A 14,913-nucleotide genomic window follows, 5' to 3' on the forward strand; every position below is an offset into this window, starting at 1 on the left:
ATAATGGGCTAATGATTTGACTTCATTACACTAGTACCCCGCTCGCGTATAATGTAGACGGAGTCAGCATATTATTAAAAAAGCCTGCACTATCCAATAATTAATTCATGGGAATTAACCACAAATGACTAGTCACTAGGCCACGGACGGCATATTTAAAAAGAGGGGAGGGCGTGCTCGCTCACAAACCGTCTGGTATTCACTCACAAGAGCAGAGTCGGTTGGTGTCAATGCTATACACTATTTTTTGTTAAAGGTGTTAGAGAAATACCAGTGTAAGTGTGTATTGTGATGAATTTATCAGGAATTAGCTACAATAAACACAATTCCAATTCAACAGATAGCAACATATTTAAGCGACCGCGGATGGCGAGTGATCGCTGGGTGCCGACAAGGCGGGCTTGGCGCCCGGCTAGCTGAGTCGTGGCTGCAGGCGCACGCGGCAGCCACCCCTGAAGACCAGCCACCGCCGAGGTTGGCCACACTCGAATTGGACGTGGCCCGGGAAGATTTACTGGAAGAAGCCGCCAGAGCTACAGCTCAGCACTTACCTGCTGGTGAACATGGTAAGTTTTTTTTTACATAATGCAATAATTTTTTTTACAGAAAAAAATATATTTTTGTTCTATAGATTTTTCAAAACAGATATTTTTTCTCGTTAACGAATTTCTCTCTTAAAGGAATGTTAATAGTTTTGATTTTCTGTATATAATTATTTAAAAATTCAATTTTTAAAGAATCTAACCACAAAAAGGATGCACTGCCCGGGAATCGAACCCGGGTCGCAAGAATGGGAATCTTGCATGATACCACTACACCAGCAGTGCTCGGATAAATAATGTTAAAATTACAGACTATACTATACCCTCGATATAAATAATAATTATTTAATATTTTTAAATTTAATACTACAATGCTTTCAAATAGAAATACCTAGTAAAACAATAAATTGTGAAAGAATTCTATATTCATTTCTATGATTTCAACAGCTAGTTATATATCAAGCGCCATCTATCGATACCCGAGTATCCAACTATTGCAATGTTAGCACAAGGCTAATGTCGAAACTCAGCATCAATCAACACACTGATTAGCTAGGGGGCGCTAAAAGTTTTACTCGTGACGAAAATAGGTACTTAGTTTTATCTTATGACTATAGTATAAATCAGGGATTCCCAAACTTATTTTGTCTACTGCCCACTTTGAGAATAAATTATTTTTTAGCGCCCCCATTTTTTCACCTACTTAAAAACCACTATTATTTCAAATTAAATTAATTAAATATTGTGAGCTATATTAGCAGAAATGCAATAAATAAATTGAAATAAATAAAAGATTAAACATTAATTCTACTCTACATAACGCCCCATTTTTTTCTTGATCTCTTACCCTTAGGCCTACAGCGCCCACAAGGTATCGTTCACTTTGGGAAAGGCTGGTATAAGTAATAGAAATAAGGTAATAGAACTAAGCAGATTAATAATGTTACACTGTGATAGAACTATTAGTCTATCCTATAAAGAACCTGCCATGAAGTTGTATTTATTACTGACGAATGTAGCCTTCTGCTTAATTTTTTAACTGTCTGTCTGTTAGTTTCGGTATTATACAAAAACTACTGCATCAAGTTTGATGCAGTTTTCACAAATGAGTTTCTGAAGGTCTAACTTAAAAAAATCTTGTGTATGTTTTACTAACGCCTTCTAGTAATTGTCTATTTACTGCTTTTGATATCCACACATACGAAGTAGCGGGCAAGGAACTAGTACAAAATACAATAAACGGTTGTAACAATAGCTTAGGTAGGTATTTAGTAAATAGGTAGATAAATTTAACAATTTTTAACATTTTTGTGAATTGAAGGTACCTATGATATATTATAATAAATAATACTTATAGAGTGCCGTAATTTTAAATACATGCCAAATTGGCAAGAAGTTTTTGCTAACTGAACTAGAAGTTCCTAATACCTGCATTTACAAATTAATACACAACTCACAGTAGTACTAGCTTAGGCCCATATATTCTTGTAAATCCGCTTTTAAACAGATAAACTAAATGTAAATGAAAATAATAATAAAAAAAATCCGCTGATAATGTATAAAAATCAATATTTTTATTTTAGAAGTATAATATTATATTATTTTTGTTTTAGGTATATGGGCAGTAATCAACACAGCAGGAAGCAGCGGGCGCGGAGGTGCAGCGTGCTGGGAAAGCGCGCTGCGTGGTAACGTGCTCGGCGCACTTCGGGTGGCTCGCACCTTCTCACCGCTCCTCGCAGCCGCTGCTGCTGACCATCCTCATGCTGGACGACTTTTCTACATCGGTAATTATCTTTTTTATTTCCGGTAATTGTCTGCCCTTGTGGTTCTGGCATAGAATGGGTCACCCTTTCTTTTCCAGTTGGTGTCGTAAAAGAAGACTAAGGGAACTTAATGATCGAGATATAAGTAGCAGCGTTCTTCTTAAAACATGACCAAAACCTAACTGCGGTTGCCAACCCGCCTACCAAGCATGAAAACTACTGGAAAAACACCCCAATAGGGGGAGAACTATGTTCACCAGTGGACAGTTAATGGCTGATATAATAATAATATAAATTTGTTTTATTTGCAGCAATCGTTTAGATTGTACCTTAAATTATAAGCTGGTTTCTTTTCGTCAAGTTAATTTTTTTTTTGTATTAATAACCCCGGATGGAATGGTAATCCGCCGGCGATGTTGATTTACGTTAGCGGAGTATGAGAACTTATATTCACACTTAGTTTGACCGGGCATTACCACATTTTGTGAAATACAGAGACATAAAGTCATAGTTCTCAGAAATGACACAGAGTATTCTGCGATATATTTTATGACTAAGATCAGATCTAAAAGGCCTGTAGGTGACTGAAGGGGATAGATAGTAACGAAGACGTTTAATGACCTCATACCATCCGCCCTAGTTAATGTCTGATAAATTCGTCATAATGGGCCAACTGATCTGCTTTCATCCTCACCTATCATCTCTCACTGGTATTCCGTCAGCGATAACGTAAGCGGAGTTACAACTCCATTATCATAGAATAAAAAAGCTAAAAGGCGGCTTACATTAATTAACTCTGTCTTAACCGGGAAGGAAGGGATTGTTAGTCATGGCCCCATTGTTAGCAAGCCCTGTCAGGTCGACCTCCAAGCGGTTCCCCTGGAAACCATTGTGATTAATACTTGTTGCATTCATCACGATGGGCTAACTGACCTGCTTTCATGCTCATCTTTCATCCCTCACTGGTGCCCTGCCAAAGTATACCGATAGCGTAGACGGGGTTACTATTCCATTATCATCCATTAAAAAAAAACTCTCGTCTTAACCCAGGATTAACATCAGACACGGGTTGCGAGAGCCTGTCGCGTTTAGAGTCAGGCGATACGAGCGAGCTGAGCGCTGGTGCGGCGGCGGCGCGCTGGGGCACGTGGGGCGCCGCCCGTGCGCTCCGTGCAGGGCTGCGCTCGCGCCGCCTGCACGTCGTGCTGCTGCACGCGCCCGACCTCTCCACCGCCGAGATATACGCGCCGCCCGTGCAATTAGCGCCACCGAGCTTACCTGCCAGGTAGCTTTCCCATTTTTCATGATTACTTATGTAAGTCCTGGATAATACTTGTGATTACAAGTGGAGGTACGGAAGAAAAAACCAGATAAGTGTGTGTCTACTCGCAAACTGAGGGTTTCATATAATTCTAGGGTGGACACTGCCCACGTGGCCCTTCTTAAAATACACCTATCACTGATCATTCATAATGAATCTGATCCATCCTCGTCACATCACACATCCAATTAAATTACATACATTTAACATTCGCGTCAGAGTTTCATAGAATCAACCTTCGTCTGTTTGATTATATTTGCATTTTATAAATATTTAATCTTTTAATATCTTTTATTGCAGTCGACCAGAGACCCCAAATTCAGATGTGAGTGGAAGCACAGCTAGCTGCGCTGTAACCATGCCTGGAGAAGCCGCTGAATATAGCGCAAAGGTTTTGCCAACAAGTGCACTGAAAATTCTTGAAGATGCGCTAACGACGCCGGCTCCTAGAGACTCCTACTATCTTAAGATGAAACACGACTCTTGGTTTACAAGATTACCCTCGCTAAGAGTGGCGTGAAACTATTCTGTCATATCATCGCCTTGTATTATAGCACATAATCACTGGATAAGGAAAATGGGCGTGGAAGATTGTAAACGTTTGGCTTGATTGTATAGGTAACCCTATCAATTGCTTTGGTATTTTTTATAATTTAAGAATGTAGTTAAAATGTAATGTGCCTAAATACGTGCTATTATTGTCTTCAAATCTGGGCCTGTAGGTAGATTGGTAACATTTATTTATCAATACTGAAAAAATGCGAAACATATGTGACTGTTTGAAAGCTTTAAATATATAAAGTAATATTACTATAGCTTTATGTCAATATAGTTTATGTGTCATCGCTAATACAGGTTATGGGCCCAGTTTCATTCGTGTATCATACTAATCATATTTATATTTTATTAAACAGTAATAAGTATGCAAATTATATCACTGTGCTAAATATAAATTCCAAAGGGTAAGGGTTTTTTTTAATATCATAAATGTGTCGATTAAAGATTAACCAAGCCATTATTTGGAAGACATATGTTAACAAAATCTAACTTTATGTGCTTATTATAGTTACTTACATAAGTAAATACTATATGTACCAAGAATTATTGTTTGTTTATAAATTTAAAAATCGCTTATCATCAAAAATTCATCAAAAAGCCACGGTGATGGTTAAACATGTATCTAATTGCATGCACTTATTTTTGCTAATTTATATATTGTACTTATTGCTTATTTTAAACAATATAATAGATTAGTGTGTAATTAATTAAAAATATAATAATCTGGTCATAAAACATGAATAATTGTATGTATTTGAGCCTTTCTATTATCTTGTATTTTTACATTAATTTCCGACAATATGAAACAATGAACGATATACTCGTATAATTAATATACATAGTCGAGTTTTTCATAGAAATAGAATTATAGGGTTCTACTTATTGTAATATATCGACCTACTCATCCCCCATCAAAGGCACGGGATAGTGGATGTATTATATTCGTGATTGTGCCAAATAAAGTTATCCCAATAAAAAAAAACTAATCCAGATAGTCTATGGTAAGATTATTTATGGTACCTAGATACCTTTCAATTTTTAGGAAGGTGATGGATTTTTATTATACTAAACTAACACAGCTATCTATGTCTAGTGCCAATTCTAAGGATGTTTTATTGTACTGTTTTCAATTGTTATTGACTATTTTTAATGCGTATAGCTTTTAAATCCAAATTTTGACATCAGTAACGTAGTTACTACTGTTTCATCGTAATCCCCATATAGACACAGTTCAAAATGAAATATAGTTTGAACTTTTCATTAATATGTAAATAATTTTTATGTTGAATATTAAAAGTTCTCTAATAATCATGTAGTTTTATTTTTTAATTATAAATAATATAATAATATTTTTAATTAAAATTATAGTGTTATCTGAATCATAGGTTGATATTATACTAAAGAGATGAGACCGTGGACTTCTGCCTTATCACTGTAATTTTAGTATTTACAAACTAAAACATTTACACACCCATTTAACTGCTGAACAATTATAATTCATTTTAAGATCTGCTACTGGCAATCACCAATATTTAACAAATAAAATTAAATCATTCATTCGATATACGATGACGGAAAACCAGTGAGTGATAACAGGTAAAGACAGAATCAGGTAAGTTGACTTATCATGATTAATTTCACAAAGAATTAATCTGCGATATTTTTTCAGGGAGAAACTCTTCCAGACAACCATTGGGTAGAAGGAATTATAGAATAAATAAGTGCGTGGGGCGTTAAAAAAATAAATGTAAACATGTGTAAATAAGCACAATCATATTCATATACATTTTTTTACAACACAGGGGGCAAACGAGCATGCGGCTCACCTGGTGGTAAGTGACTACTGCCGCCCATGATCACCCACAACACTAGCGGCATTGCAGTGTGCAGCCGGCCTTTTAAAAAGGATTATGCTCTTTTCTTGAAGGTTATGTTGCCGTATCGGTTTGGAAATACTGTTGGTGGAAGCTACTGTATATTTATATGTATAAATGTACAACATTAACATACATATATAACACACATAATTCTGATAGGAAATAAGGAGGAATAAGTGGTTATAAAGATAGGTAGGATTTAACCAAGTTTTAAAAAAAAGCCAAAGCGCACCGTATAGAGGTATGGAGCAAATTCCACAAACGACTGGTTGCACGGAAAAGAATTTGGAGTAAAAAGAAGAAGAATTTTGAGTTGCAGGTGATCAGTACTACGTAAAGAATAAGAATTGCTCTCACCAAGAAATACAAAACGTTCTTTTAAATAACGGGGTGTAGCTGGATTAAAAATAATTGAATATAAAGAAGGGAAAGGATGTGCTAGTTGCGACGAAGACGAATAGAGAGCCATTTGAGCCTTATACGACATTGGGATACATTATTTGCCCTAATATGAACCGTATGCATAAATTTTGAAGGCGCTCAAAATTAATTTAACTACTCTTCAGTGACATTTGAATAACAGGAGTCAACGTTATCAAGGATTGGAAAGAGCAATGTATGAGCAAGCGCAATTTTGGTATCCGTAGTAAATTAAAATTGCACTTGTTGTAAAATATTATTATTAGTAATGGAGCAGCTAGTTCTCATTACTAATATTCCCCACCCCTCCCGGATACATAATGATATACAATGTATTAAAATAAATAATTAATATGTTTAGCATTTCGTTTATTTAACTAAAATTTTATATATAAACACCACCACTTAAATGAGACCATTTTTTAGAAATTTATAAATATATTAAAAAACAGGAAAATTCTAACTTATCTACTACTTATTTAAAAGGCAATAAAGTTTTTAAAGACAGTTTATTTGATTGATTAAAGTAAAAAAAAAATACATATTTTTCTCTTTGGAAATACAGGGTGTAAGAGACAAGTTGGCAAAAACTGACACAATGAATTCGGACCATTATTTTGAACTGAAATGTAGTGGAAATTCATTCCGGAAAAATTCAATTTTTTTTTTATTTCAAATAATGTGATCTGTAATATTATGTCATAATATAAAGAAATAATAATATTTTATAGTGAAATACTATGAAATATAAACAGCAATGTAATATTCATATTAAAATCCTACCGCATCACGCGGAATCAGCTGTATGAGGTCTATGCCACAAGCGTACGAAAACTACTTATGAAGAAGAACTACTAACCGCGCGGTCAAATTTTAATTATATTGCGCAGCATCAAATCTAGAATCGTTAATTATGACTGTAGTGCATTTTCGGTGGGAAAATAATCTGCCATCTGATTCAGACGATTCATCTGAATCAGCTGTTTTCATTTTGGGCAACCTGTCTCTTCCACCCTGTATAATAATTCGACACCTTAATTTACTTTTAAGAAAAATATTTATAGGTAGCATTTATAAAACAAATGCAAACTTTATCCTATGTTTATTTATAATGTATAAATGATATCCTAATAAGAAGCCAATTTACACAAAAAATAAAGAATTTCTTTGTAAACATCATGAGATATCAAAATAACATTCGAATTAATAAACAAACAAATTTTCAAATGCCTTGTTTATTTATTATGGCATTTATAAATACGTCGACGAAATATCTAGAGCACAATGATCTTACTTTTATTAATAATTATCACATCCTATGATCACAGATCAATAATATAAATGGCCGTTACAATTATACAGACTTTGTACTGAAACTAAAATTATGTTTTGTGACACTTATGAACATACTTAAACCTACTTATGAGAAATTACAAACTGTTTACTTAGCGATAAATATATTAAAAAATCTTAATAAATACTTTTTTTTTTAATCTCACGATTTTATTTCTTACCATCACAATATGTTTTCCATAAATAAAAGACATTACAAACAGATCAAATTTTTTATATACAAAACAATCCCATTCTGTGCCCTCTGGTCACGGCATAGAATCACCCCTTCCTTTGGTGGATGTCGTAAGAAGCGACTAAGGTAACTTAATGGTCTAGGGATGGGCAGCAGCGTCCCTTTAAAACATCACCAAAAGCCTAACTGCGGTTGCCAACTCGCTGAAACCTGAAAACGTGGCAGCTATTGGCAAAATCCCCATTATGGGGAAGGCCTATAACAATGGATAGTGAACAGTTAACTGCTGATAGGATAATATGACGATGATTACAATACAATCGAAATAAGATCACAAGTACATTTCCGCCATATTGTTACATCTTAGTTGTCAAAATAAGTTAATATAAAACATGTTCATTGAGGAGAAAAATAATGTTATGTAGGCAATTTTAGTACTTGATGGTAAAATTATTTTACTTTGCTTAGACCGAGATGTAAATGGATTTAGAACTATAAACAACATAATTATTTTGTATCCCAAATACAGAAAATCTTACCTTAATATTCTTAAAAATTAAAACCTTCTTCGAACCTACTTTAACTATTACACTTTTTTGTTACTTTCATTCAAACTCAGATATTCACACAAATTGGTCCCATAGCAGTTTTATCTAAATCAATTCAGGAGTTTAGATTTTTAGATTAAAGTAAGTGGTTTTATCACAATTGATTTCGATTTTTTTTTTGTTAATAAGCGGTAAGTAGCCCTCGATAAACTACTTAACCGATTTTAAAATACTTTCACCTATAGCCACATTATCAGCGAGTAACATAGGCTGTATTTTATTTTAAAATAATCTGTATAAAGCCTGGACAGGTCGCTAGTGTTTTATAATTATAGAAGTTAATTATTTCACCGCCAGGCTTTAATATCTGATTTCAATAAGTTATTCTTATCCTACCATAGTCTTTAGTTACAAGTCTGAACAGATTCGATGAGGTGAGCGAAATTACCCCACAGTATAGGGCCTGAAGTACATACTGTGCCGCCACCGCGGGACTCTTGTGATAACTGGAACAAAATAAATGAATCAAAATATGCAGTTATTAAAATTTTAAAATAAACATCTTAGTCTTAAGGAATGACAACGCATAGGGGTGCCATCACATCACAGTTTATTCTATGATTTTGTAGTGTTTACGTTTATAGGCGATAGTCACTCCTTTCACTGTCATTTGAAATTACACAGGAAAACATATAATATATCCTATTCTATCCTGTCTTACATTCGCATATGGGGTCAGCTAAGCCGTTGCACGTTGACCCATCGGGATCTTTTGTGCAACCCCCTGCCTTATCCATATAATATATACTTACATTAAACAAAAAAATACTACACCACAATTATAAACAATAAAGCCAATTTTAACATTAATTATTAAAATTAATTTCTATTATTTGCCCCCTGATAAAGAAGAAATGTAAAAGTAATAAAAAAAATATTAAATGAGTACAGTATCAGTATTAATAAAAAAATCTAGTATGTATATAGTAAATCTTTTATTAATCAGTTTCTTTTTTACATTTTGCTTATTACAAAATTTATTTTTTATTCTTACTATTAATTTACGCTGGAATGAGAACAAATAGTGAAAATGAAATCAGATCAGCTATAGTCCATAACCAATTCATATGGAATCAACCACAATCATTTCCTAGAGGGGATGGTTTGGTGGACAACGCGACAGAGCTCCTGATAATTTCTGATAATATTTTGATACATACCGCTCTATTGATATCTCCTACGCAGACCCAGTAGTCTGCCACTTTAGTGTCTTGGCTGTTGTGCATCTTGTGTGCGACAGCGACCGCCCACTTCGAGTGGTCGTCGCTTGATGTGAATGACATTTTAGCTATGGGAAACTTGAGACGTTCTATGTTACGTACTCTGGAAAAGACATAGACCGTAGTTGGTTTGAACAATATATTAAATGGTATTACGAAAAATGTCTAAATTACTATATGTTAAAAAAATATATATACCCGCTGATAATTAATGCTCTTTTCCACTCAGGAATTGTTGCAATAGAACTCTTAGAGTTAAGCTTGTTTGTTGTACAACTTGGTCAAAATAATTTGTATTAATGTAATTTTTGTATGCAATAAAGTATAAATAAATAAAATAAAATAAATCAAGAATTCTGATAAGATGTGCAAACCCACGTTCCTCCCGCTAGGTCTCTAAATTAAAGTAAAAGATAAAACCAAGTGCCAATTGCTTTCCTCTTTACACACATTATTATCTATTCAAAACTTTAAAATTTTGACGTAAATGTCATTTTTATTGACGTGAATAAGATGTATTTCCTGTAGTACAATACGTAGTTAAAAATTAAGCAGAACAGAACTTGTACTGTGGACACTAAGCAACAACTACTAATTCATTATTGGATTTGATATATTATTAGTTATTTATTTCAATAGAAATAAATTTTATTACATACTTGCGTTTCCTATTAATTATTATACATACTTATGTAAGTAGCTGTATACGAACTCTTCTATATGTCTAAAATTTTTGTAAGTTTCTTGAGGAAACGTCTATTCTTTTTTATATTATTTTGGTACAATCATTACAAAAAAAAAAATTATATATATTTTTTTAATTATATAAAAACAGACAACGAGTACCGAAATATATACAATAGTAGACGTTTATGTAGGTAATTGACAAAATTGAACCATACTCGTATAAAGTAAGCAACTACGTTGGTATTCATTACGTGAGCTTTAGATATGTGGACTTCTTTCCCTCATAGTGAAATATACTGACCCTATAGTTCTAGTTATTAATTATATATATAAAATACTGCACTCACTGAAAGTTTCTGTTGCATTCAGAATTCAACGCGCCTGGGCCATTAGTCCAGGACTCAACCAATAAATCAGATTGCAAAACTTCAGCCACCAAACCACTGTACAAGTCGTCGTTGAACATTGCGCTCTTAGCGAACGAGAGGAACTTACGCCCTGCTAGCGTCTCGAAGCTCTCTACATGATACCTGTAAAGTATGATGAGCATATTTTAACATTATTTTTAAAGACTAATGTAACAAGTGCTTTTAAAAAAGTTTATTTAAGTATTTTTTAGATATAAAAAAATTATGTTTTATTTCAAAATTTTATATGTAATATAGAATCTTGTAACTATATATTATTTTATGTACAACTTACTTTTTTGAGAACAAAGTCGAAATGAAATGCAATAGACCTCAGATATAAGGTGAAAGAATGTCCATTTACTATTTGTTATGATTTCGAATTACTTTTAATTGGATCTCATAGAAAGTCTGCATTCTAGATTGATAATTCAACTTACCATGGAGATACATCGATTGTCTTATTATGTACCAAATCCACCAAGTTGGGTAGTTCGTTATCAAATTCCTGAGGTATATGATAGTATGCAATCAAGGGGTCGTTGTACTTTAATTGTGTAGCAATCTGGTTGAGTGTCGACGTTTGTACGGACACACAGAGCGCCGACTGGCCATACTTCATACCAGTTGTGGGGTAGTCATATGAACTTACATTCTTACCATTGACTGGAAATCATTATTATTAATTCATATGTAGATCAAATAATAGACAACTAATGGGGAAGAATGGTTCACAACTGACTACTACATGCACCTGTACGCTTGCCTAAGCATAGTGTTAAATGATTATTCAGTACATGGGACAAGAACTTCAATGTGTTACAGGTGGCCTTAGACCATTTTTATGATATCCTTTCATCATCATCATATTTTTTTATGGGTGAAAATGGTATGGTAACTCCGCCTGCACTAACGGGATACGCTGGCGGAGCACCAGTGAAGGGTGATAGATGAGAATTAAAACAGGCCAGTTAGCCCATCATGATGAATTAACCATGATAGTTTCCAGGGGGAACCGTGAGAAGGTTGGGTATATTGCTAGCAATGGGATTCTCAGTTTCCATTACTAACAATCCCTTTTCCCCCTTCATCATCATATTATTCTATCAGTCGTTAACTATCCACTGAAAACTATAGGTCTCCGCCATAATGGGGCTTTTGCCAGTAGTTGGCACGCCTGGCAGGTTACAGCGGGTTGGTAACCGCAGTTGGGCCTTTGGTGATGTTTTAAGAGGTACGCTGCTGCTAATCTCTCAACCGTAAGTTCCCTTAGTCGCCTCTTACGACACCCACGGGAAAGGAAGTGGTTGTCCGTTCTGTGCCGGCGCCGACACGGCGACTAATTATTTATGATAAATATAATATTCATTGCAGGGGAGATTGTTAGTAATTAGTCCCCATTGCTATCAATATACCCTATCAGGTCGACCTCCGCGCGGTTCCCCCTGGAAACTATCGTGACCAATTTATCATTGAATTCGTCACAATAGGCTAACTGACCTGCCTTTTATTCTCACCTATCACCGCTCACTGGTACCCCGCTAGTGTATACCGATAGCACAGGCGGGGTAACCATGCCATTTTCACGCATACAAAAAATATGAATTGCATTATATTATTAATATTATAAATACGAAAGTTAACAATGGATATTTGTTACTCTTTCATGCAAAATTTACTAAACGGATTTGAATGAAATTTGGTACATGAGTAGGTAATATCCTAACTTAGCACATAGGATACTTTATGTAGTGATTTACATGGGCAGAACAGTGAGATACATCTAGTGTAGAAGAAACTTTAATATTTTTATGTTGATAATTTATTTGCAAAGTTTATTGAGTATTATACAGAAGTACAGATTATTTCAAATTATTAATAGTTTTAAATATATCAAATAATACTTACTGTCAGGCAATGGAGGAAATCTGGGTACTGAGTGTACCAACCATAGAGATGTAAATTTACCCCCCAGTATGACACCTTTTGTGTGACCACTCTCTACTCTTGTCTTCATAAATCTGGAATGCATTTTACACATTTCTGCCAAATCATAGTCGTCATAGTATTTAACACCAAGTTTGAACTTTTTATATTTCTTAAATCCTGCTTGTTTTATTTGACCTGAAATAGAATCCTTTTCTAAATACCAATTATTAAATGTAAATAAACTGGAGTAGAAAAGACTCTGTATAAAAGTCGATTGCTTGGATACCTCTGTCCCATTCGTGTTTCTACAGTGAACCAGTTGTGTTTGCATGGCTGTGTTTACAGGGTACAGAGGAATAACATCTGAGTCCTCAGGAATGGCAATGCATGGGGAGTATCATGGGCGAAACAGTATACTCTGTTATGTCCATGGTACTGCTCATGTCTATAGTTGACGGTTACCACTTTCCATCAGGTGGGCTATCAGCTTGTTTGCCATTCTAAGTTGTATAAAAAAATCATCTAATAAACAAATTATAATTATGTAAGAAACAAAATAACAGCAGATTGAATTTAAATTACCAATGAAACATATATGCTGGAAAATTCAAATTGTTACTGTAACTTTTCATAAGGCATAAAATAATTAAAGTATTATCTTTATAATTTTATTATTCATACCTCTTTTGCTTTTCGAATAAACTTCTGCAACAGAATGTAACAGATCTGGTTGATTTTCATTTGCTGGTGGTTGATCATTATAAATAAGTGAAATTATATTTTTGTCCTGAAAAATAGAGAATAAGTTGAAATAAATATAATAATTTTCATATTATAAAAATTAATATTTATTTTGCCTGATTACTTCATTAGGGATTATAGTCATAAATATATTTATTATTCAATTTTCAAAAATGAACATGCAACACATAAATTCAAATAAACATTTATAGTACCTGGTACAATGGAGCCAATGTTCTTCCAAGCATAGAACGAGGGTCACTTATGGCTAGATCTGATAATATCCATCCAGCTCTTAATTTAGATGGAGTTAAATGCATATAAGCCACTCCTTTTCGGATAAGTGGATTGAGGTGATTTTTCTCCCTTGGCAACTTATATATGTAAAACCTGAAATTTTCAGTTGTGCATTTTAAAACTTAAAAAGATGTATGTAAAACAGCAGTCAATTCTCTCTGTCAACCCCTTAGGACCCTGACATGAAAATATATAAAGGATAAAAAATAAAATATAATTGTAAACAAAATATATCATTACCTATAATTATTTTCTTTGTTCTTACATATAATAAAATTATGTTATAACATAAATAGTATTATAAGCAATAAATACGTAACAAATGAGTCATGTACACCATGAATAATATAATAATTATAAACTTAGAGTAGGTACTTCAGTAAAAATTATAACAAAGAAATTAAGAAAATAATTACCAATCTACAGGTTCTCCCTTTTCATTCCTGCATTGTGGCGTTAAACTTCGACAATCCGTTAAAAGTATTAGTAACAAAAAAGATTTTATATAAAGAAACATCGCTATGCGTGTTTATTTGACGAAAACCGCGGTAGAATTAAGAAGGCACAGGAAGTTTTCGCTGCAAATTGTATTGTTTATGATGTCATGCAATTTGATCATAGCTTGGTCATGAAGTAACAAACAAACGGGTTATTTACATAACACTTGCACTATTATTTCCTTTGTAACAAGTTAGTTCATATCAGTAAGTGTTGGTTTTATACAAAGCGAAATGTATAAACAAATTTAAATATTCGTTTCCGTATCTTAAGTTACGATGAACTGATAGATTGACATTAGATACAACTTCAAATCAAAATTGAATGACAGCATATTGAATGCCCATGCGCACAATTTTGTTACGGCAACACTGTATAGTTTTGTTTAATGGGAAAAGAAATTGACTCACTTTTGTAACATGTTCTAATATAATTTTCTTTGATCATTCAAAGAATAGTAGTAAAATAATCTTTATTATTGTGCATATTCAGTAATATTTAACTTAGATGAGTT

The 14,913-nt window shown here is 33.7% G+C and overlaps 2 protein-coding genes and 1 non-coding gene across 4 annotated transcripts in view; 1 reads left to right on the forward strand and 2 right to left on the reverse strand.

The window, feature by feature from the left end:
- LOC113522100 (uncharacterized) overlaps positions 1 to 5,495 on the forward strand; it is a 63,069-nt gene extending 57,574 nt beyond the window's left edge. For both annotated transcript variants that reach the window (XM_052894739.1, XM_052894740.1), the window contains exons 3-6: positions 341 to 566; positions 2,156 to 2,329; positions 3,359 to 3,593; positions 3,930 to 5,495. In XM_052894739.1, coding sequence (XP_052750699.1) covers positions 341 to 566; positions 2,156 to 2,329; positions 3,359 to 3,593; positions 3,930 to 4,149 — 855 coding nt within the window. In that variant the 3' untranslated portion in view covers positions 4,150 to 5,495. The remainder of the gene's footprint in view (positions 1 to 340; positions 567 to 2,155; positions 2,330 to 3,358; positions 3,594 to 3,929) is intronic.
- Trnag-ccc (transfer RNA glycine (anticodon CCC)) lies at positions 757 to 827 on the reverse strand. Its single transcript has one exon. It is a non-coding gene; the product is annotated as a tRNA-Gly (tRNA).
- Positions 5,496 to 7,888: 2,393 nt separating the features above from the next.
- LOC113512923 (deoxyribonuclease-2-alpha) lies at positions 7,889 to 14,711 on the reverse strand. The gene is made up of 8 exons (XM_026896885.3): positions 14,318 to 14,711; positions 13,820 to 13,994; positions 13,545 to 13,650; positions 12,843 to 13,058; positions 11,375 to 11,600; positions 10,875 to 11,057; positions 9,781 to 9,943; positions 7,889 to 9,066 (listed from the first exon to the last, which is right to left on the reverse strand). The coding sequence occupies exons 1-8, from the start codon at positions 14,416 to 14,418 to the stop codon at positions 8,965 to 8,967; spliced, it is 1,272 nt and encodes a 423-aa protein (XP_026752686.2). The 5' UTR covers positions 14,419 to 14,711; the 3' UTR covers positions 7,889 to 8,964.
- Positions 14,712 to 14,913: the final 202 nt, after the last annotated feature.

Source organism: Galleria mellonella, unplaced genomic scaffold (assembly GCF_026898425.1).
Source record: "Galleria mellonella isolate WM207_F2 unplaced genomic scaffold, CSIRO_AGI_GalMel_v1 utg23, whole genome shotgun sequence".
Lineage (NCBI taxonomy): Eukaryota > Metazoa > Arthropoda > Insecta > Lepidoptera > Pyralidae > Galleria > Galleria mellonella.